The following is a 21,880-nucleotide window of genomic DNA, read 5'->3' on the forward strand; positions in this document are numbered from 1 at the left end:
TGGAAGGCAGACATACAGATTTTTTATATATATTCACAAGAGCAATTGTTTTATCTTAAAACCTTTCTAAAACAGGCATATACTGCAGGCTTTGGCAGTAGAGATAAAATATTATGGGATCCAGCCTTACTTTGTTTTTCTCATCCAAATATACACATTGTTATAACAGAGGAATAGTTGCATCCAGAATTATTACTGCTGCTTGATGACCAAAATGCCTCATAATACTGCTCCACACATGAAACTACCGCAAATATCCATCTCCTCTGATCAACAACAGCTTCTTTGGGGTAGAGGAAAAGAAAAGAAGCATATACATGGTTCACTTAAAATGCAGTGACAAAAACAGCATTTGAAGGCATGTGTTCAAAACAGTCCCATATTGTTATTACAGATGGAAACAGTGAAGGAAGAGAAACAGAAGAAACAAAAGCCAGCTTTTGTGAGTTCCAGAGCAATCCCTTATGATCCTGGGTCTTGTGTAAGATGATTTGGAAGCTTTGGAAAGGCATTCAGGGTCTCTCCCTGAATAAGGCACTGTAACACACTGTCTTCCATGAGCCTGGCCCAGTGCCATGACAGTTTCTGCGTAATTCATTGCACGTTTTGCTAAGTGTTCTCCGTATATCTATATAGATATATACACATAGACATATATGTAATTTTCCATATGTTTTCCTGCAAAACATCAGAAAAACAAAATCAATTACATAATGGAATACAGAATTCAGAATATGCTAAACTTAGTACCTGCTGACATGTCGCACGTGCCCCAAACTAAACCAGAGATGTGTTGATTCCGAAGTCATATGTACTCTAAGTCTGCAGCTATAAATTATTTCTTCTCTCACAAAATTTTCATATAGCCCAGCCAGGAGGCCTAATGTTTGACTTTCCAAGTAGCTTCTGCCCTTTTCAAGCCCCATCATCTTTTCAGCATATTAGCACTATTCCTAGCACTTCCTTGTGTCCTTCTCCATGACAAAATGTTGATTTGGGACAAAACGAAACATTTTTTTTCAAGTTTTAGAGTTCAGATCTCCAAGAGTAGAGGGTAGTGTCTTGAACCTCATCATCTTTCAACATAAAACGCTTAAAAGATGCATAAAGCAGATTCCTATTCTTCTTATGGAAAAATGCATATTCTTCAAACATTATTCTCCATTCATCTTTTCTTCTGCAGTTGAAAAGAAAAGAGGTTCAACTAGAGAGATCAAGTGGCTGACCAGATTGTTTATGGAATACTGAGGTCTTAATTTCAAGATTACCAGTCTGGAATCAAAGTCAGCAGCAATCACAACCTGTAACTGGCCAGAGGCCTTTCAGTGAATCTGGGTGAAGTGAGCAATGAACACTCACCAAGACTTATCAGTAGCAAAAGCACAGGCTGTTGTGAGAACTGGCTATCCTGGACCAGGCATCAATCCAGACCTGCATACCATCTCCAAAAGTGACCTGAAGTAGATACTCTTTCCATAAGAAATACGCCAAGTATAGTATTATCTTCCCATTCCGAGTGGTCAGTGATTTAAGGACTGCTTGAAAAGTAGATATTCTTTCCATAAGAAATACACCAAGTATAGTATTATCTTCCCATTTCGAGTGGTCAGTGATTTAAGGACTGCTTGAGATAGAGGTCATAATCTTAATGCCATGTTTAACAGACACTGATGGGTCTATCTTCCTTTAATTTGTCTAATTTTTTTAATCCATTTTCAGCTCACATGGTCTTCTGCATCAGTAAGCTTCACAGTTTGTTCTTTGTTTTCCTTTTGAACCAGTTGCTTAAAAATATCATGAAATACCTTTTAATTTTTTGTTATCAGAACTAGTAAATAATGACCTTCATATTACCTATCGTGTCTGCTGTGGCCATAAGCAGAAGCCACTATGAACAGTCCACTGCCTCTGATAAAACACAGATATATACTGACTCTTTCGTTTTACAAAATAATGTATTTTCGACCCTTTTTGATTCTGCAATTCCCAGAGATGTTTTAGTGAAAGTCTTTGAGTCTAGGGCTCAGACACCCACTTGTTATGTTTCAACCATAAATTCCATGTAAATTGGAATTATTTACACAAGAGTCTGAGAACTGGGTCCTTGATCTAACTAAACTACAGTTGTTACCTCCCACATGATGTGCTTGTGTGAGTTCACATTTTATCTCAGTTCTTCTTCCTCTTCCTCATCTTCCATTTCCTCTTCTGAGTCATCCGTATTCTTTGAACTGTTGCTGAATTCAAGGTTTCCTTCAATATCCAGTACTTGTAAGTGATTTAGGTTTTGGAAGGTACTTTCTTTCAGTGCTCCAATGGCAATCTTATTAGACCTTTAAACAAACAAACAAAAAGGCCTTCCTATTAAAATAAGCCAATTTTTTTATCCAACACAGAAATGAGGAGAGTAGGAGGAAACCATTCTATTGAGTTACTCTAACTTACCCTGGCCCAAGCTACTCTAAATTTAGACTGACCCACAGCAGCACTCTAAGAGTACTGACTCCTCTGGATTGAAAAAAAGGAAGGAAAAAAAGGTACTAATTAGCAAGCAGGCAAATGCAGTGACTGAACAAATTTTGCTCACAGCACTCTGTATCATCACAAAGGACCTTGCAGGAAAATACTGGGAAACATTAAGTATCTCCCATTGATTTCAAGTTCACTGACCAAGCTTTCAAAAAACTCCTACTTTTCTCTGCCCCGGCCCCTCTTCCCCTTTCTATAATTGTATTCTGCAAGGAAAAAAATCATAATATTGGAATTCCTCCCCCACAAATTCTTTGTCTTGGTATTCTGCTTTCTCCTTCCGAGAAAGGAAAGGCGTCTGCTCCATAGCCCACATTTCAATTTGTAACTTGCTTTTTCATGAGATTCTGTGTCATTCCTTGATAGTTTAAGTCTTCTCCCTCCAATACTAGTACGAAGTATCTCTTTAGAAACAAAGCAACATGCAATAATTTTTCATCTATTATTTGGCTTTCTAAGAATATAAATAAACTAATCTGCAATTTAAGAACCTCTCACATATACTGCTTGGTCCGTTATTCATGAACATGCTTAAAATCGTATTCTGTCTAACATTCCAGATGTATATTATTGTTTCACAGCACTGCAGTGATTAATAGCCTCCCATTAAGAAATACAATTTAGCTTGGGTGGAGTTGCAAAACAGTTTTGCAAATTCCTTTTTTCTCTTTATATAGAAATATAGAATGTGGTATGTGGTTTCTGGTTTGCATCCAAGCATTCACTCAAATCTCATAAATGTGAGCAGCTGAATAGACAGACTGCTCTAATTTACACCAGACTTAGTAATTTTATTTGCTTGGTATGGAATCGTTCATCCAAAAAGGTATGATTCAGAACTATTCAGAACTACAGAACAGTTTATTTGCATACAGACAAAATAAGGCCTTATTTAGTCTTGTGCAGCAGGCAGCCTAGGCTTTTTGAACACATCCATGGGATCAGCTTAATCAAATATTCTGTAGGGTTTCATAAATGACTTCTAAGCAATATTTTCAATAATGTTCCATCAGATTAAAATTTAATATATTACTGGGCCAGATTCTTGCTTCACTTCTTGTGGTATAAATCTCTGCTTAAATCAGTTACAATACTGTGACTTTACGTTATATGTAAAAAACCAAGGTCCTCATCCAACTGACAGAGTAGAAGAAAAAAACAGAAAAGCTTTCTCAACTTAGTTACATAACTGTCACAGTTGTAACTTGTCATCTGTTTCTGACAAAACTATCAAGGGAATATGCACAACTTCAAGATTATTCATACACGCCTTACTAGAGGGGGATTTTGTCAAAATCCAGGGCTAACAGACACAGGCGAAGCTGTAGTCCTACAAGTGGACTGTAAACTTTTAGTTCACAGCTGAATATTGGAATATGCCATTATGTTAAACATTAATTTCCCATAATTTCTAACATGCCTAATCCATTCTAATAAGCACAGAAAGGACCAACTCCAAACAGAAAGTGCATATTATGTGTTTCCACATGTCTTTTCTGAGCAGGTGAACATAGTTTCATCATACATCACTATAAAACAAAGTTGCTTGTTTAGGAAGTTAGGAATTTAAGTACTTTCTAAAAAGTAAGCAATTATAAAGTGGATGAAGAAGAAAAAATCCTGTATGTTCAAGTGGAAGCTTGACCTTACCTGAGGTAAATCCCCTTTATTTTGGGTGTGGATTCAAAAGCATTCTCTGAAACCGTCGTGATCTTGTTGTTCTGAAGATACAGATATTCTAGAGATTCTGGCAGGCCTGATGGGATAGAAGTCAGCTGGTTGCCAGCCATGTCTAGTGACTGCAAGGAAGAGACAACAAGGAGTCAAATAAATAATTGAATTTAAATATCCAAAAAAAGATTTAAGTTTGACAACAAATGCCCTTCCAAAGGCTGGCTCTATACACACACACCCCTCCTTTGGAAGTTTATCTATTGTTTTTTACATATATATACACATACACATAAGTCTATTAAAAATATATATAAATATATATATGCACACTTATAAAAAACTTAGTATGGTAACAGTGCAGAAGTGAGATGTTTATGCAAAGCTTATCCAGGATTTGCTGAGTTTGAAAATCGTCTGGGAATGGGCTTTATTTTTCACATGGTACTTTGGTGAGTCTGCTTCAGAACCTCTCCCTTCTGTGAGATCAGGAAAATGACAAACACCGTGTGTACAGTGGAAATTGTAAATTGTCAGTCATGCAGAAAAGTTCAGTTTGAGTTCATGGTGGAAAACTGGAGTGATATTTTTTGTAGCATAAGCTAATTTAATCTACCTCTAATTTGCATCAAGGTTAAGCGTGGCCATGATAAATCTGCTCTCTTACACTACCATTTAGCATCATGATTTCACATGAGACATCATGCTGTTTTGTTTAGGAGTCCCAACATTTCTTTATCTCTGTCCCCAGGCTTTAGCCCATGCCTGCTTAAAGTAAATTAAAAGCAGACTGAGTTTCAGATATGCATGGGAATTCCTTGGAAGCTGCTTCTGCAAACACTTCACTAGCTAAGGTTACATTACTTAGAGTTACACATAAAAACACCTGGAAATATTCTAACATAGACCAATGTATGAAGACTTCAGGACTAAAGGCAATGATAATTTCTCAGATGAATTTTAAGCAAGCAAATGGATCAAAATAAATGTTTTGTTATCCTGTATTGTAGCATTTTCATAGCACCAAGCTGACATACTAGTTACACATTATTCAAAGCTACACTTCTGCAAACGATTGTCATGATTTCAGTGTTTTTATTCTCCACATAATCCCAGTATGGCAAACAATTATGTAAATGTCTAGCTTTGCAATTGCAGATAGTCTTCAGTGATTTCCATGGAAACAGTGTGGACTGCGGCATATGCTAAGTACATGCACGATCAGGATCTTTTGTAATGGTTATTTCTCAAATCCACTCCAGTGCACCAACTCATAAACCAATTGCACAGTTAAGCCCTTAATGATGAAAAAGATTCATATATGCTATCATGGAAATAACTAACAAGTAGTAAAGCTGTTCCAGAAAAAAGCAACAGCCAAAAAATGCACCGTTAGTCTAAGAGAATTTTAAGTGTCTGCTATTATCTTAACCTTGTTTAATATGAAGAGGGTTTACTGTGGGGTAGGTACAACTGAAGGGCCAATGTTTGATTCAGCAACATGTTACTCTGGCTTGACACTGACTACAAGGGAGTGACAGTAGAATAAAAGTAACGTGAAGAAGCTATGAATCGGGCCTTTCGAGAAGGAAAGCTTGTCATTCCAACCAACAACTAAAGCTGCCTAACGGGTCTCACGATCTGTTTCTGTTTGAAAAAAAAAACAACCGAGGTGACAGTGCCTACATTTCATTAAGCTACTGCAGTGAAACAATTCCAGCACCTGTAATTCTCAACAGCATCTTCCTTCCAGACTACTTTTCATCTTAGATATATTTGCACGCACATACACACGCGCGCACGCACATATATATCACTGAGGCACCAAACAAATGCAAAATGTAATAATAAAGCCATGGACCAAATCCGCAGCTGATTTCTACAATTCTACAGATACTGTTGCTGCATTGCTGATTTACATTAACTGAAAAACAAGCTATTCCCAGAAACTCCAGAAAGAGAAATGTTTGCACAGATAAGTGTTTGCATTGTCTGAAAACACACTGGGGGCCAGTGTGACATATGCTCCATGATCCTTATCCCTGATCTGCTCCGAGATGTACAAACTTCGCCTGTACAGTGACCTAACCATATGCACCCTAGATGGTTGCCATATGACATAGGTAATACCTTTTACTGCAGGAAACAGGCTGTTGCCTAAAAGGAAACGCAGACAAATCCTTCTGCCAATGCAACAATTTTGAAAGGTCATTTTGCACAGCACAAATGTGATTGTTCCTGCCTGCCTTATGGTTTGTGTTTAATTTTCTCCAACAATTAAGCAAATGAGAAGACTGCTGATTGAATCCAGACCTCCTAGCTGCTCTCCAGGTGCCTTAGCCAGCTGAGCTGCTAAATCCTACAGCTTGGTCTGTCTGACTATAAGCTGATGTGGCAGCTTTGAGAATTAAGAGTGGTTTTGTTTATGCATTCCTTCCTCCTGCTGTCTCTCTTCAGAGCTGATTTTAAATCTTTTGGGAGACAAGCTATTTGAAAGGCATAATTTCAGTTTTAATTACAACATTCACTAATGTTTATCTGAAAATATAGGACACCGTTAGGGTTCAGAAACAAAGATGTCTTTACATTTCCCAGAATTAGCAGTACATGGTGGACCACCACACTGGCCAGCAGTGGGAGGTACCCACCTCTGGCACAATGGCCCGTCATTTCTACTGTAGAAACAGAAGGTGTAGCACTTACAATGCAAGCCCAAAACATGAGGACCAAGTGCATCTAATATTGGTGCTATACAAATTGGCTTAGGCAGACAGACAAGGACATCGGCATTACTAAAACAATTAGAGAAGGTGATGTTTCTACCTGGAGACTGCTGAGTTCTCTCCACGCTCTTGAATAAATGGAATTTACTTTCAGTTTATTGTTGCTCAAATATAGTTCCCGCAGCTTTGTCATCCCGGACAAAGTCCCCTTTGGGATGATGCTTATCTCATTCTCCTTCAGCTTCAGAATCTGCAAGTTCTTTGGAAAGCCAAAGGGCACTGTGTGGAGATTGTTTCCAGAAAGATCCAAGGACTTCAGTTGCCTCAGTTTACGGAAGGCCTCCCGATGGATCTGGGGACTTCTGAGCTTATTGTAGCTCAGGTTCAGCTCTTCAAGGAAGTAAGTGGTAGCAAAGTCATTCCTGTTAATCTCAGAGATCTGGTTATGAAGGATCATAAGTGTTTTCACTCGCCGGGGCAGGCCACTGGGAATCCTTTCCAGCATGTTGTTGTACAGGTGGACAGTGTGCAGCTTCTTTAAGCCCTGGAAGGCTAACGGGTGAATACCTCGGGCTTTTAATTTGTTATTGTGGAGCAGAAGGTACTCCAGGTTCTTAATTTGGGTCAAGACATCTCTGCCAATCACCTTAATTGCATTCTTCTCCAGGTGGAGGAGGACGATGTTTCGAGGTAAACCACTTGGAATTTGTGAGAGGTTATTGCTGGACAAATCCAGATATTCAAGACTAGACAATTTCCTTGGGAAAGCAGGAAAGAAAACACTCTCCATTTAGACTCTGCAAGGTGAAACGATAACCAACTTCCCTTATGATTTTACAACCTTTGCTTTAGAGTCTTTCTCCCCGGCACAGCTCCTGTTACTGCCCTTTTTTGTCTCGTGATATGACTGATGTGGACAGCAAAACAGAGCGCTCCCATACTACCATTAGGGATTAGGACTAGGCGCTGCCATTGCTCCCCAGCCACTCTAGCAAGAGAACCCACCAGAGATCTCAGACATCCAAACTGCCACCAGGCTGAGACCTGAGATCAGTTTTGCAGTCTACTGTTCTCTCATTTGACACTACACATAGCAACATATGAGCAATTTCAGTGAACAAATACCACAAGAAAGATGCCATGGGAGCACCATTAGAACAGAGAATTCAGCTCTCGGTTTTACAGAAACGTAGCCTAAGCATGAGTAATTTCTGTCTCTCTGAAAGTGTATATTGAAACTGAAAAGCAGGCCTGCTTTTTAGATGATGAAATATTATTCTTATGAAAAGCAGAAATGCTAATTCAGTGTCCTAGGCTAAGGTAGTGAACTGCTCCTGACCCTCCAGCATTATGGAAGTGAGTCAGGGCTAGAGCTGCTTTGTGTAAGCTACTGAATCTGGATTCCACGGACTCAGTTGAAGCTAAAATAAATCCTCAGACCAGCCACTTACACCAACTGGATGTGGATCAACGATATTATATGCCAGGACTGAGGAGTGCTCTATTCCCTTGTATTTCCAGTCAGTTTCTCAGTTCAAATGAGACTGTAATCTGCATGGCACTACATAACCCGCTGCAGATGACTAGAAAGTTTTCAGGAAATGCGAGAATTAATGCCTTACAGACATTATTTACTGGTTACTGCACTGCTATTCACAGCTATCCAAGCATGCTCTGAATGAGCAAATACACTCTCTGGGTAAAGCACTTCATTGCAGCAAGTTGTAACACTTCCCCCAGCTTGGGTACATCTCAATAGCACCATGCTGTGCTGTACAGACAGTATCATGAGAGCAAGGAGCAATATCCACTCCCTCTGCTGACTTGATTGGTGCCTTAGCTATAGCCACTGTACTCTGTTCATCAAAATTGTAACAGAAATGATATGTCCAACATGACCTGGAGGCGGATACAACACAGCTATGGTAAATTACTAAGGGAGGTTTCTAGGAGTGGGATGTGGGAAAGAAAAGCACAGTTTGATACATTTTCATGTCTGGAGATCAGAAAAGTTTACAGAATTAAGTTATGGGCAGGACAGATTATGTGATCTGGATTTTCAGGTAGAACAAGGGGAGCACTCAGTGCCAGCAAAGACCCAAATGTTAACTTTTCGAAGTGCTAAGTCCCAGGCTAAATTTAGGACAGCTAAATATAGGTTGCACCAGTTTGTAGCAAAGCTTTTGCAGCCATCTGCCTATTGAGCAGCACCACTGCATCCCCTCCTACTCCAGCAATTCATCTGCACTGGGGTACAACTATGCCAGATGAATTCACAACGTGTATCTGTGGCTGCTTTCAAGTCACCTTCACAGAAACACAGAAGTGGCTTTAGCGAAGATGAAGGTCTGGCCTGAACTTCCAGTGAACTGTCCTTGAAACTGGAAAGTCCTAAGTAACCTCACTTTTGACTCGTTTGAAAGAACAGAGACCAGCTTTCAACATCGTTCTAGGTGGCCTTTTCCTGGAAGGCACTTAGTACCTGGTGTGATTGGGTCTGTGGCAATCAGGGAGTGATGTGGTCTGATGTTCAGTGTTGTGTCTTTAGTATAAAAGTCTTCTGCAGTGTGAATTCAAACCACTCACTCAGACCTTTGCTTTTGAATGGCAGAATCTGAATCTAAGTCTTTTCACATAGACTTAGCAGAGAAATGCACAACGTCATGTAGCTTTTAATAAATGTACTTTTTAAGATGTACTTTTTTCAGTAGATATACTACTGTACCAGAAGAGATAGACAGACACAAACAGAGGTGCAAACTACAGATCTCAGTCTCACCAGAAAGTTTCGTTGTCCATTCCTTCAGTAGTCAAGTAGTTATTCTGCAAATACAGCTCACGCAGACCTGTAAGTTCACTGAAGGCTCCTTTGGGAATCTTCTCTAGCTTGTTATTCTAGAGTCACCAGAAGCACAAAGCACAATATTTGGCATGAAACAACATAGGACATTCAGGTTCTGCTCAACTAACACCAGGCAACTAAACTTCAAAAGGGCTAGACATAAGATATTTCAGGGGGCATTATAATTCTGCTTAAGAAATAAATACAAATACTAGACTGAAATTTTACAACCTATTTTTATTGATTCCCCATGGAATCCTTGGGCTAAGGAGTTAGAATTTGCTCCCATGCTGGACGGTTTTATTTTGTATTCTTAGTCCTTCCACCTATGTGCAAATGTATAATGTAATTTAGGCAACTACCTCTGGAGTTTGCTCAAAATTTCTGCATTTTGTAAGACAGATTTCACCATAAAGAAGAATTAGGTTGGAAGCTGGGAATGAGCTATCCTTCCAGCATTAATGGCATTCCAAAAGGTACAGTTCCTGCAATGTAGATTCCAAAATAATTACTCCTGTTGCCTTAGTGTGGCTTTAGAGTAGCCAGCAGGCAGACACGAACAAAATGTAAAACTGAATTCCACTTAGAAATTCCACACAGAAACTGTAGGAACTAGAAAAGGATATATAAAACACTAGGAATTATAAAAGGATATACAAAACACTGACACTGAATTTGTTAAACTTCCCATAATCCATGTATACACAATAATGTGATGGACAGACTGGAATAGATTCGTGTGCCAACTGATATAAAGTGGGTACCACCACAGACAGTGGTGTCACAATGAATAGTAAAAAAAAAAAAAAAAAAAAAAGATCTGTCACATCTACAGTACACCGTTTGGACACTTTTGGTCCACTATTGGCTGCCTCTCATTTCTCATTGTCCTGTTTTTTTTCCCAGTCAAAATATCAAGGTAAATGTTACTACTGACAGGCAGTGCACTTGAAAACAAAATGCTCATTTCTCTCTTTAGCTCTTCTGCCCTTAATACAACTGGTGACAGCAGGGAAGGATACAAGTTCCAAGTGTAGTCCTCAAAGTCTGCGACCCCTTTGGGAGATAACGATTACCTACAAATGGCAATAAAATGCAGGGTACTAGTAACTTCACACTCTGCAGAGAAATACCAGCAATTTAAAGGATCAGACTGTTTGCCTTTACTTTTCTTCAAGCTGGAGAAGCCTGTTTTCTAGAAGACTTTAATGGGAATTAGCGGTGAAATCTTCAAGGGAGAAGAAAGCTGGGAGGCAACACAGAATCCCTAAGTCCAGGGGCTGATAACAGACTCCAGCCTACACACGTCCAAGGACCTGTCAACACTAAGAGCAAGCGGAACCAGGATTCCCCACCGCTGCAGCTCTCCCATTGTTAACAAGGCTGAGATCTGTAGCACAGACATGATGAAGTGTTTTTATCGAAATCAGATGACATGAAATTAAAAATGCTGGAGACTAGTTAATACCACAACTTCTGCTATTGCACTATTGCTGGAGATGTTGTAGCAGTCAAGATGATCCAAACTTTCTCTGTGTTGTCTGAATTGCCAGTTCAGTAGCAAACAAAAATCACTGATGCTAGGAAACAGTAGTCCATGTGAAATGAGTTAGTGAGCAAAGCCAATACATAGCGGGCAAGCAGCTGTCAGGAAAAACAGCATCATCAGTGGCAAACTTAACTGGGAGGCCAGTCACTGGATGGCCATGGAGAATGATCTACCTTCTTGTACTAATATGTATTAATATCATTAAATACAGGGAAGAGACCAACAATGCTACTACACAGGCATTTGCAATACATTCCCCTGAAAACACAGAAAAGCATTTTTGTCCCCTGTGAGCATTTTGGTGTTTTGCAAAAACATGCTGTTACTTATGAACAAAAAAGTAAGGACATGGGAGACTGCTACTGCTGAGGATATAGCAGACGAGACTTACAACAGGCCTGGGAATGTTTCCAAGTGCACTGAAATGGCTTGGCTGTGTAGCTTGAACCCCATACAAATACAGTACTTGGTCACAATCGTAAAGGAATACAAAAAACCTTGTTGTCGTTACCTTTAAGTGTAATTTATATAGAGCTGGAGGGAGATTCTTTGGAACATACTTCAAGAAATTGCTGGACATGATAAGTATCTCCACATTAGCAGACCCATTGAACATATTATCAGGTAACCCAGCATCTGAAAGTTTGTTGTTATGAAGATACACAGACCTGTTGGAAAGAGAAAAAAGATGAAGTTAAACACATAGTGAGATCTACGTTTTTTTGTTTACCAGGAGAAAGCTGTTTAGAAACTACATTTCAGTCTTTTCTTCTTTGCTTGACATAACTAGATTTGTTTTTTAAATGTGCCCTTTAATTTAGGAAGGGATATAGATGCAAAATGAAATCGTTGGTCCAAATATTCTCTGAAATTTAGGTCTATTCAAACCTGTGTTTGAATACAAATTTCACAAGTAGCCTTATCTTCTTAACAAGAAACTGAATGCAAGTCTGGGATTGTACAGTGCTTTGAAACAAAGAATGTCGGTGTGGTGGCCTGACTTGACAGGGTTAGAACTCATACCTGATTAATAGATATGCCCCCAATTTTAACTTCTATTTGGAATCAAATCTGGGCTTCTTGGGCTTGCAAAATCAACCTGTAGATCTCTTAAGAAAGGGCCATCTCACCCCTCCATTCTTTCTGCTCCCATGAAGGCTGGAAATACCCCAGGAAACAGTTTCTCTCCTACTCCTAGAACTCAGAAAGGCATAAAGTACTGACAGAAAGACAGAGCAGATTTATCAATCTGGAAGAATTTTGGTTTTTAATGAACCTTTGGGATCGAGAGAAAGAGGCTTTCTTATTTTCCCTTTGCCCTTCTTACTCTTAACCTTTAATATTCACAGAAGAGTTTTTCCAATCAGATTTTTAAGAATTGATTCATTCTTTCTTACACAGGTTTTATAAAACAATTGACCCCTATGAAGTTATTCCTGCTTTTCATTGGCTTAACTGCTAAGGGAATTCATTTGACTTCTTTTTAACAAAAGACATTATAGGTTTTTACTGACTTCGATTACCCCTTCCTTTCCTGTGTTCACCCCAAGATGCAGCAGGCAGCTAAAATTGTAGAGACAGGTTAAAACTGCAAAAGAGCACAGTGTCAAAGTGTGCTTTTTTAACTTGTTCTTGGATTCTCTACCAGTTGCAGAGAACTTGGCAACATCTTTCTGGAAGGAAGGAAAGGCTCAGTATGGAAACACACTCATGTGATCACAGACTCCAGGGAGTTCAGAGCCAGACTGAAAATGATGTTCACCCTGCATGGTCAGCTGTACTTTTAACTCACAAATATTTGCCTTTCTGAAAACCTTCCTTTCCAAATAATCAGTCTGAGACCATGAACTCTGCTGGGAGCAAATAAACCAACTGAAACAACAGTGTTAGGATTTTACATCAGCAATCTTGGAAATCAATGAATTACTATTCTGATTAAAATTAGTGTTGGTATAGGAGAGTGTGAAAATCACTTCAGAAGAGTGCAAGAATTTTAATATGAAATCAAAACACAGCAGCTTCTGCAACTCAGATTAAGGAAGAACACATGTATAAATGTAGCTTCTTTCATGATGAGATATTACCAGAAATCAGTGAGTGATTCAGCCTTTTCAGCAACCAAGAGCCTATGAGACTAAAGGCCTAGTAAGTACACAGTAGCTTCAGCTCTCAACAAATTCAGTGGGAACAGAGAGTTCTTCAGTTCATCACAAGACTGGGCTCTAGGAGCTTAACTGGGTCAGCTATTATTAACTGCTTCCAAACTTGGATGCGTAAATTGCTATCAACAGAGTCTGTGATGTCTTTGCAGGATTTAGATGCTGCAGTGTCCGTATAGATTACTCAAAATGCCTTTGGAAAAGACCGTATCTCACAGGAGGTGGTCTATGTGCATCTGAATTTGAGATGGGCCAATGTGCTCCACTGGATCCAGCTGAGAAAATCACAGTCTGAAACTAGCAGAGAGACCTTTGAAACCTGATCTGAGGGTATGAACCACTTCTGAAGGTGCTAAAGTGCTTAGCTTTAATATAGTTAAGTTATACTCAACTGCATTGAGTACTGTACTTTCAACCTGATTCTATTTTTTTAAATGAATGGACTATAATAAAACTAGGGATTTCTAAACAGTTAATCTCCATTTTGAGAAACCAAAGCTGTTCCTTTCAACTCATAACTGATACACAAGTAAAATGGAGACAATTTAATTTTTATCTATGCAGAAGTGTCTGGCAGCTAGTAAAAGCCCTTGGAATGTGTTTGTCTGAGATCATTTGATCTTTCATGCTGAGAATAACAAACAGTCAGTTTCTTTCCAAAAAACATAAGTAGGCATAACATGGTTTAGCCAGATAGTTTCTTATCACTCACCAACTGCCTCCAAGCAGTGGCAGAACACTATTATTGTTTTACTTCTCAATCCCTTACCTCAGGTTTGGTTTCTGTCCAAATGTGAGCCCATATATCTTAGTGAGATAATTGGCTGCAAAATCTGCACTGATCAAGGTATTTGGCAGGAATCTTGGAGCCACAGTTAGCTATAAAAGAAATATAGAGGGGAATTCCAATTTAATGCAACGAATGTTTTAACCAAGTAATAGACCAGCAACAAAACACTTGCAACTTTATTTTCTCTAAACAGGCAAAAATAAATGAAACTGAACGCAGATTGCATGAATAAAAACAAATTGTCTTCACTCACTAATCTCTCCAGGAAGGAGACAGACTTTTGCTCCAAGATATCTGAATGTTTGTTTTGGTTGGAAGAGTCCTGCCTCTTTTTGGTGGAAGAAATCAAGAAATTGTTATTCAGAGAGCAAACACATTGCTTATTATTGTTCCTAATTCCTCAGTCTGCTGTGCCAAAAAAATCCGACCTACCTCACAGTGGCCTACTACTTACTCCCATATGAAAGTACATGGGGAGCGGGGGAAGAGTCACTTCGTATGCCTGTTCCAGTATTGCATCCATTTACAACGATCTTTTCAACAGAGGATTCAGGTTCCCAAAAGACAGGGATTCTTCTGAACCAAATGATGGAATATCAAATGGGACTCCAAAGCAAAGACCTACTGTACAGTGATACTTTGTTCATTAAACAAGTGATGTATCAGAAACAAAATACAGAAAGGTCCTGTCTCCAAAACTTTATCATTGACAACACGTATAGGATTTGATGTGTTTGCTCTTGGCCTATTCCTATTTTTATCAGTGATTTGAAAAAATAATGCTAGGAACATCTGCATCTGAACAAAAATTCTGAAATTTTTCTGAAATCCTTAGTGAAAACTAATGATTAAAAAAACTCAGTTTTACAGAGCATCCAGATAATACCATAGCTAGGTTTACTGAGTGGCTGCTAATAGCCAAGTCATTCATCTAGAAATCAAGAATACAGGTTACAATACAGGCTGGAGGACAGTTTTCTGGAAAGCGTAAACCCAGAAGATGTATGCATCAAGATTAAGCCCTTGGGAAACAAATTCTTAACACGGTGCTGTAATAGATATGATCCTTGAGTACATAAGCAGAAGACTACTGAATTGCAGTAGGCAGGTGCAATCACCGTGGTTACAGATGTTAACTGTAGTACTAATGAGACCACTCTTACAGTATTTTATGTACACTCTGAAAGGCTCTGGAGAGAACATCTTTTCTAGGGAGATACTGAAGTCTGTCATCTAAAGCTTTGAGATCAGGATGGGAAACTCTGGGCAATGGAAGAGATCTGCCTTCTAGCTTGAAATTCTTTGAATCTGTAAAGCTTCTTCCTCACAGCACTATTGTGCGAAAGAGGACCTAGTCCTCACAGCCAGCTAGGCACAGCAAGACTCACATGATGAGAAAACATATTTTTCAAATTTTTATTACAATAAAACTGCAATTGGCTATCAATAATAATGTAAAAACAAAAATAGTTAAAAGATTAACGATGTGTGAGAGAAGAGACACTTTATTGGAGAACTGCCTAACCCAAGCCTTAAACTATGTATTTACCTAAAGGGTGCCTAGATCTCTCTCTACTAGTTTATCAAGTGTGCATTGATGGACTATATCCATGAACTTGGAATTTACTGGACTCACAATATAGTCCTATTTTTTAAAAAATGAAAGTACATTATTTACTGTTTTTCATTTTCACCTATACCAAAACCTCCACATTTAAGCTGTCTTAAATTTTTAATGGTCACAAACACAAGAAAGATCACACTCCTATCGGTATTTGCAGATAGTACATAAGCAGTGGAAATGGGCATTTCACATATTACTACAGTTGCCACAGTACCGCTCTTGGCTTTACCGGTAATCTCTCACCTCCTGACCTGGGAGATACGATTTCAGGCAAGTGGATAAAGGCACTCATCTCTCACTAGAAAGGTCTGACAGTGCCTCAGAAAGAAGTAAGTCTCTACCATAACATAATATTGGGAATTCAGACACAGGAAATAGACTTAATCACTTTCATACACTATGGCACATTAAAGCTTTTCTCCTGAAACATGGTCTGTTAGGTCATAACTTTTATCCAAAACAAAGGGCATGGCTCAGATACGTGAAATGCAAGCCATCAGAACCACAAGAAAGAGGAAAGAGAAAGAGAAGTTTCATCCAAAAAGAGTTTTCACTTGCTCAGAACTTTCTGCACTTAGTCATGAGCCTAATTGATCTCCACTGGTTGACTGCTTGAAGGATTAATGCTGGATTGTTGTAACTGTTAGCAAAAATAAAGTTGACTGAGTAGCTTTGTCTAGTATATTGCCTAATAAGTAGCAATCTGCATTTCTCCAGCTGCAATTTTCTTGCGGCTTTACTGCTGGATCTTCCTTTCCATATGGCAGAAAGTGTTTCTCCACTGTTAACTAGTGAACTCAGAAGGATTATACAAAAGTTATTATCAGTTTTGGAACAAGTTTTCTTGCTTGTAACAAGCTTTGATACAAACAGAAGTACTGGATCCAGGTGAATCCCGTATCACTTTGGGGATATGGGGAAATGTAAAACCTTCTGTCACCAAAATCACCAGCTTATAGTAAATAATAATGACAGCTGAGGACCTGGTCTACAGTTTGGTGGAAGATATTTCTGTTGTTAACAAGGCTTACGGTGGATACTATGTGATAGATAAAAATTATGAGAGTGGGGTGAAAAATTAAAAAGAAAACTACAGCATCCGTTCTTTACTTGAAGTACTTGTTACTCATAAGCCATAGAAGGCTTTTAGTCTATTATGATATTTCTTTTCTCCGACCAACTATGCTAGTTTAACGAAAGATAATTTAGCTACATCTGATGGGATCATAACTGAAGATAAAGCAGCATTAAGATAATCCATAAAACAAGGAGCAAACTACCAGCAAATCCCTGCTCTCCTCCAGACACCACAGTTACTTGATCTGCAGTGTTTCCTGCTGCAGAGTGGATGCAGTTTGAAGCCAATCTGGTTTGTCCTGGCTTGTGATTTATAAAGAAATGCGTTATTTTTGTGGGTCCACAACCTCTCACCGTAACTAGTTCTGACATTCGCTGATGTTTGCAGTTTCTTTTGGGATCTTTTTCTCTCTGCAGTAAAGCCAGAAAAACCAAACACTTTGTTTTGTCACACAGGGAAAATTGGAGTGCAAAGTTCTGGAATATTAGTCACAGTCTGGCTTGTTCCTTTTTATGGAGTTATTAACTGCCAAGACTGTTATATGGAAATGGTGCTTGAAAGAGAGAAAAGAACACAATGTTACTGTACTAAGGAATGGGTTCTATTCTCAATCACTCCATACAGAAATCTATGGAGTGATTCTGGATATGTCTTGGCCTGACTGAAACCTGAATGTGGCCACATGGATATAAACAAAACATCAAAAGGTCAGAGATAAAATATATATATATATAGACATGCATATAAATATATATATAGAGAGAGGGAGGGAGGGAGGGAGGGATGGAAGGGCAGGGGTTTTGTAGACAAAAGAAGCTCTGCCTGATGTTTTAACTTATATTTTTCTGTGGCATCCCAGTTCCATCTGTAGCAGCTATTTGTGGACAATCACTGGGGAAAAAGAAAACCATAATGGGAACCACCCAGATATAAGGGTATGTGAGAAGTTATTTCATTTCCTAGTCTTGGCAGGAAAGATGTGCTTCTGTCATGACATCCAACTTGGGTCATTAATAGGAAAGCACCTAGGATCTTCTCCATTAAAAAAGAAATTCAGCTCCTACCACTGCAGCTAAAAGAATAAATTCATTACTTGCTCAGTCTCACTGTGTGTGGGTATCTCCCCACATCAAACCTAATAAGAATGGGAGTCAGGGAAAACTGGATAGCTTTTTACAGATCTTGATGGCTCAAACACAGGTATTAGGATGTGTTTGTTCACAAATTTTTCAACCAGCCTCATGTGATGAGATTTCCGGCATTTCACATCATTACCCCACAGCTTATTTGTGGGGTACAGGCAGCTACCACCTCTGTGTGCAGCTGATTGAAAGCCTACTGAAGACAGTGGCAATCTATAAATGCAGGGGCTCTCTGTACCCCCCTACACACACAAGGGAAACCTTTCAACAGTTGCACAAATAAATAAGTGTTCAAAATAGACTGGCTTGTGTACCCTCTATTTTTTTAGCGTACTGATTGTCTTGACCTTAGATGAACCTGCATTAGAATATCACTTTAGCACAATTTGACTTATGTAGGATATATATTTTAAAAGAACTGAAGACTTGCTTGTTTAACTTTCAGAACCCGATTAGAAAAGAACTCTAAAAGCCTTGTGAACCTCTTACCTTATTGTTTGCCAGGTACAGGTAATTCAGGTTCTCCAGATGCTCAAATGCTTCCTCTGGCAATCCTTAAAAACCAGAATAACTAATCAGTGACATTGGCACTCTAAGTGAAAAAACAGAGGATAGCTTTCTCTCTCACATAGTATCTTTAATGTGAGATTTAAATATTTTTCATTGCCACTGAAACAATCTGACTCAGACCTATTGTTGTCTTTGGTTTTTTTAAAATTAAAAAAAAAAAACCAAAACAAGACAGACTGGTAAGAGCAATGGAAGACCACTAAAAATCCTAAGCATGAAAGGCCTGTGGCCAACCCCATTGGCAAGGGTCAGGTACAGAGCTGTGTAGACTTGCTGTATGGCTGATTATCAGTGTTCACAGCAACCATGCTATCTGAGAAGTTTCTTTTGTCATTTGCTCATGAATCTGCAAGTCATTTTTCTTGGAAGGACATAATCTGAGGTTGTTTAATGATCAGATCAATCTGATCTCTGACCATGATGTTGCCAAAATAACACCAGTATCTGCATGTCATAACCCTTCCCTTGTTCTGATCTCCCACAATCCAGATAGCCATGCAGTAACCAGCTGAGAGAGCTGATCCAACTTGGAGCTTACCCTCCCCCAATAATTACTAATTTTCAGCTGAATCACTCCACATCCAGCTGATCACACAAGCACAATTGCTGTCACAATGGAAAGGCTGCAAATAACATTTTCACCTGGCACTTAGATAACCATAAGTCAAAGGTGAAGCTATTTCCCACGTCAAAACATATTGGAAACTCAGGGCTGCACTGAAGCTTGTGAAAGAAACATCAAGCCCCAAAGGTAATAATGTCAAAGTCTGAATCTATAAAGCACAGCCTTCCTTGTGCTATGTAGGAGTGCTATGTTTTGGGTCCCGTTCATAATATGCCCACATTCTCAGTAAAGGCTGTTCTCTATCATCAGAATAAGGATAGCAACAGCATTAAGAGCAACTGGGTGAATAACAAGTGAATAACAAGTGAAAAACAAGTGAATAACAATTATATCTTTTGTATTGCATATCTTCCTCTCCTACTATTTACTCCAATTCCTCTGTTTCTTTTGCTTTTCTTACTATCCCCTTGTCAAGTTTCTCTAATAAGCCTACGACTTAGCAAGCAAAATCTGCCTATAAAAATCAAAATGGTTTTAGAAGAAGGGCAGAAGTTGCCTTATTTGTAATATATATTATTTATATTAAATTCAACAAGGACTGAACTACTGCACTAACTGCACTAACTGACTGACTAGACTGAACTAAACAAGTGGATTAAGAAACAAGGTCAATCAGAAGGAAATCATTTAGCATGTAGACATTTCTGGTTCTCAAGCGCATTGCATTTATGTGCCTGTGGGACTGGAGGGAGTTTCCTGGACGACAAGATCTCACGCCACAGTACACAGTGCTGCTGCCAGGTCTCCTCCACTGGTTCAGTAAGGCTGCATTTTTATACACTGAGTATTATATTTCGGATGATAAAGTGCCTCCATGATCTGTGTGATGGCCAAAGGAGTGAGGCTTATAGCTAGCCATTCCAACCAAGTCAATCCATCACTCTGTGGCTTTCCTTATCAGCTGTCACTGGTCTCACTGCATAAGCTGGTGTTGTGGAGGCACATGCTCTGTCCACTTCACGGCTCTGCCGGCTTACCTTTTGAAGTTAGCCTATTGTTTTGCAGATTGAGAGTTTCCAGTCTGTAAAGACGAGCAAGTTCTTCTGGAAATATTTCTTCTATCTGGTTATTCTAAGAAAATGGAGAGTATTAATCATCAGCAAAGTAATCCAAGAAGGAGCCCAATTAACCCAGACCATGAACTCCAATAAAATTTGGAAATGAACCCACCATGTCAAATCATTGTCAACAGACTTCTCTCTGTAATGAGCCAAACTCAGATCTCAAAACCAAGACATCCAAACCCAGCAGCATTTGAAGGCCTGAACCAAGTACTGTAGCTTGTGCTCATCTCCAGAAATATCTGGCTTATGCACTGGTAGCACACAAAGAGTGTGATTATGCCTGGCAAGGCCTATAATCCATCCACCACAGCCAAACCTCGTAGTTATAGCAAAGCATTTGCTACAAGGTTGGCACTGCAGATTTCCAAGTTTTTCTTCTATTATTTATGTGTTATTTTAAAAGCATCTCATCATGGGCAGGGAGAGTCAAACTGGGCTCACTTCCTCTGGTTTCACTGTCAGGGGTGACTGCCATCAGATTCTCATTAACATGCTGACTAACATTTAGACCATTAATGATTCTAGTGTTTTAGCATGAAGGGGACCAGTCAAGGACCCACTGTGCTGGAAGCCAGGCCAATACACAGAAAGTGACATCTGCTGCTCCAAAAAGCTTCTCTGCTTTTGGCAGTAGAGGCGGGAGCCATGGCTAGCACACGCCTGGGACAGATCTGCTGAGAAAGGTGCCAGCTTACATTACAATTTTTTCTAACTATGCTGCACTTGGATGGAAAACTCTGAACAAAATCTGCAATTTATCCATTGAATAGAATTGGCAAATGGGAGCAATAAGCAAAAAGCAGTTGATTAAGGGCCAAAGAAGCATTATGGAGAAGCCTGAAACCACTGCCACCCCTCAGACGAGGAACGGCCACGGGGCTGCCACACTCAAGCCCTGCCCACGTCCTCATCCATCACGGAAAGGATGCCTGCCCAAATGCTGGTCATAGGGATCAATTAACTAAGAGCAGAGCATAGAAACCTGCTGAGTGTCTAAGACGGACTGCTGCTTCCACCTGAAGTTTGAATCTCGTATCGTTACATGCCTTTGTCCTGACAAGACATGACGTCTCTGCAGTGTAACCATTTGCTGCAGGCATGGCATTAGTTTCCCGGGTAAAATGACCCAAGAGTCTCGCAGCCCAGCAAGCGCAGCACCAGCTGTCTGGATGTCACAGGCAACACCACTCAGTGTGATGGATGGCTTCGGCTGTGTTACGCCTGCTCTTTGCTGAGCCCACGTGCTGCAGGGAGAGGGCTTGAGGGAGACAGGACTCTGGGGGACACTGGTTGGGTCTGTGTCTGGACTGGTACACGATGTTTACAACACTTTAGCTAACGTGCGTTGCTGCCAGAAAATTTCTCATTAATGAAGTAATTTAGCCCATGCTCTTCAAAGACACCTCAAAATGAAGAGCCTTCACCAGAAACTGTAATTATTACTTTGGACAAAAATTCTTCTCTTTGAGCTGGGGAGAGAATAAGGAGGAACATCTCCTGTCTTTTTTCCTCCC

General features: G+C 39.5%; 1 protein-coding gene across 1 annotated transcript; it reads right to left on the minus strand.

Moving 5' to 3' along the window:
* Positions 1-20,373, minus strand: PODN (podocan; the record flags this gene model as incomplete). Its single annotated transcript, XM_009586423.1, has 9 exons — positions 1-678; positions 2,132-2,333; positions 4,180-4,328; positions 7,024-7,681; positions 9,703-9,818; positions 11,826-11,982; positions 14,243-14,352; positions 18,597-18,661; positions 20,280-20,373. Coding segments are annotated over 8 exons (1,518 nt in total), but the record flags the coding sequence as incomplete, so codon positions are not given.
* Between the last annotated feature and the right edge of the window lie 1,507 nt (positions 20,374-21,880).

Source organism: Fulmarus glacialis, unplaced genomic scaffold, assembly GCF_000690835.1.
Source record: "Fulmarus glacialis isolate BGI_N327 unplaced genomic scaffold, ASM69083v1 scaffold6681, whole genome shotgun sequence".
Lineage (NCBI taxonomy): Eukaryota > Metazoa > Chordata > Aves > Procellariiformes > Procellariidae > Fulmarus > Fulmarus glacialis.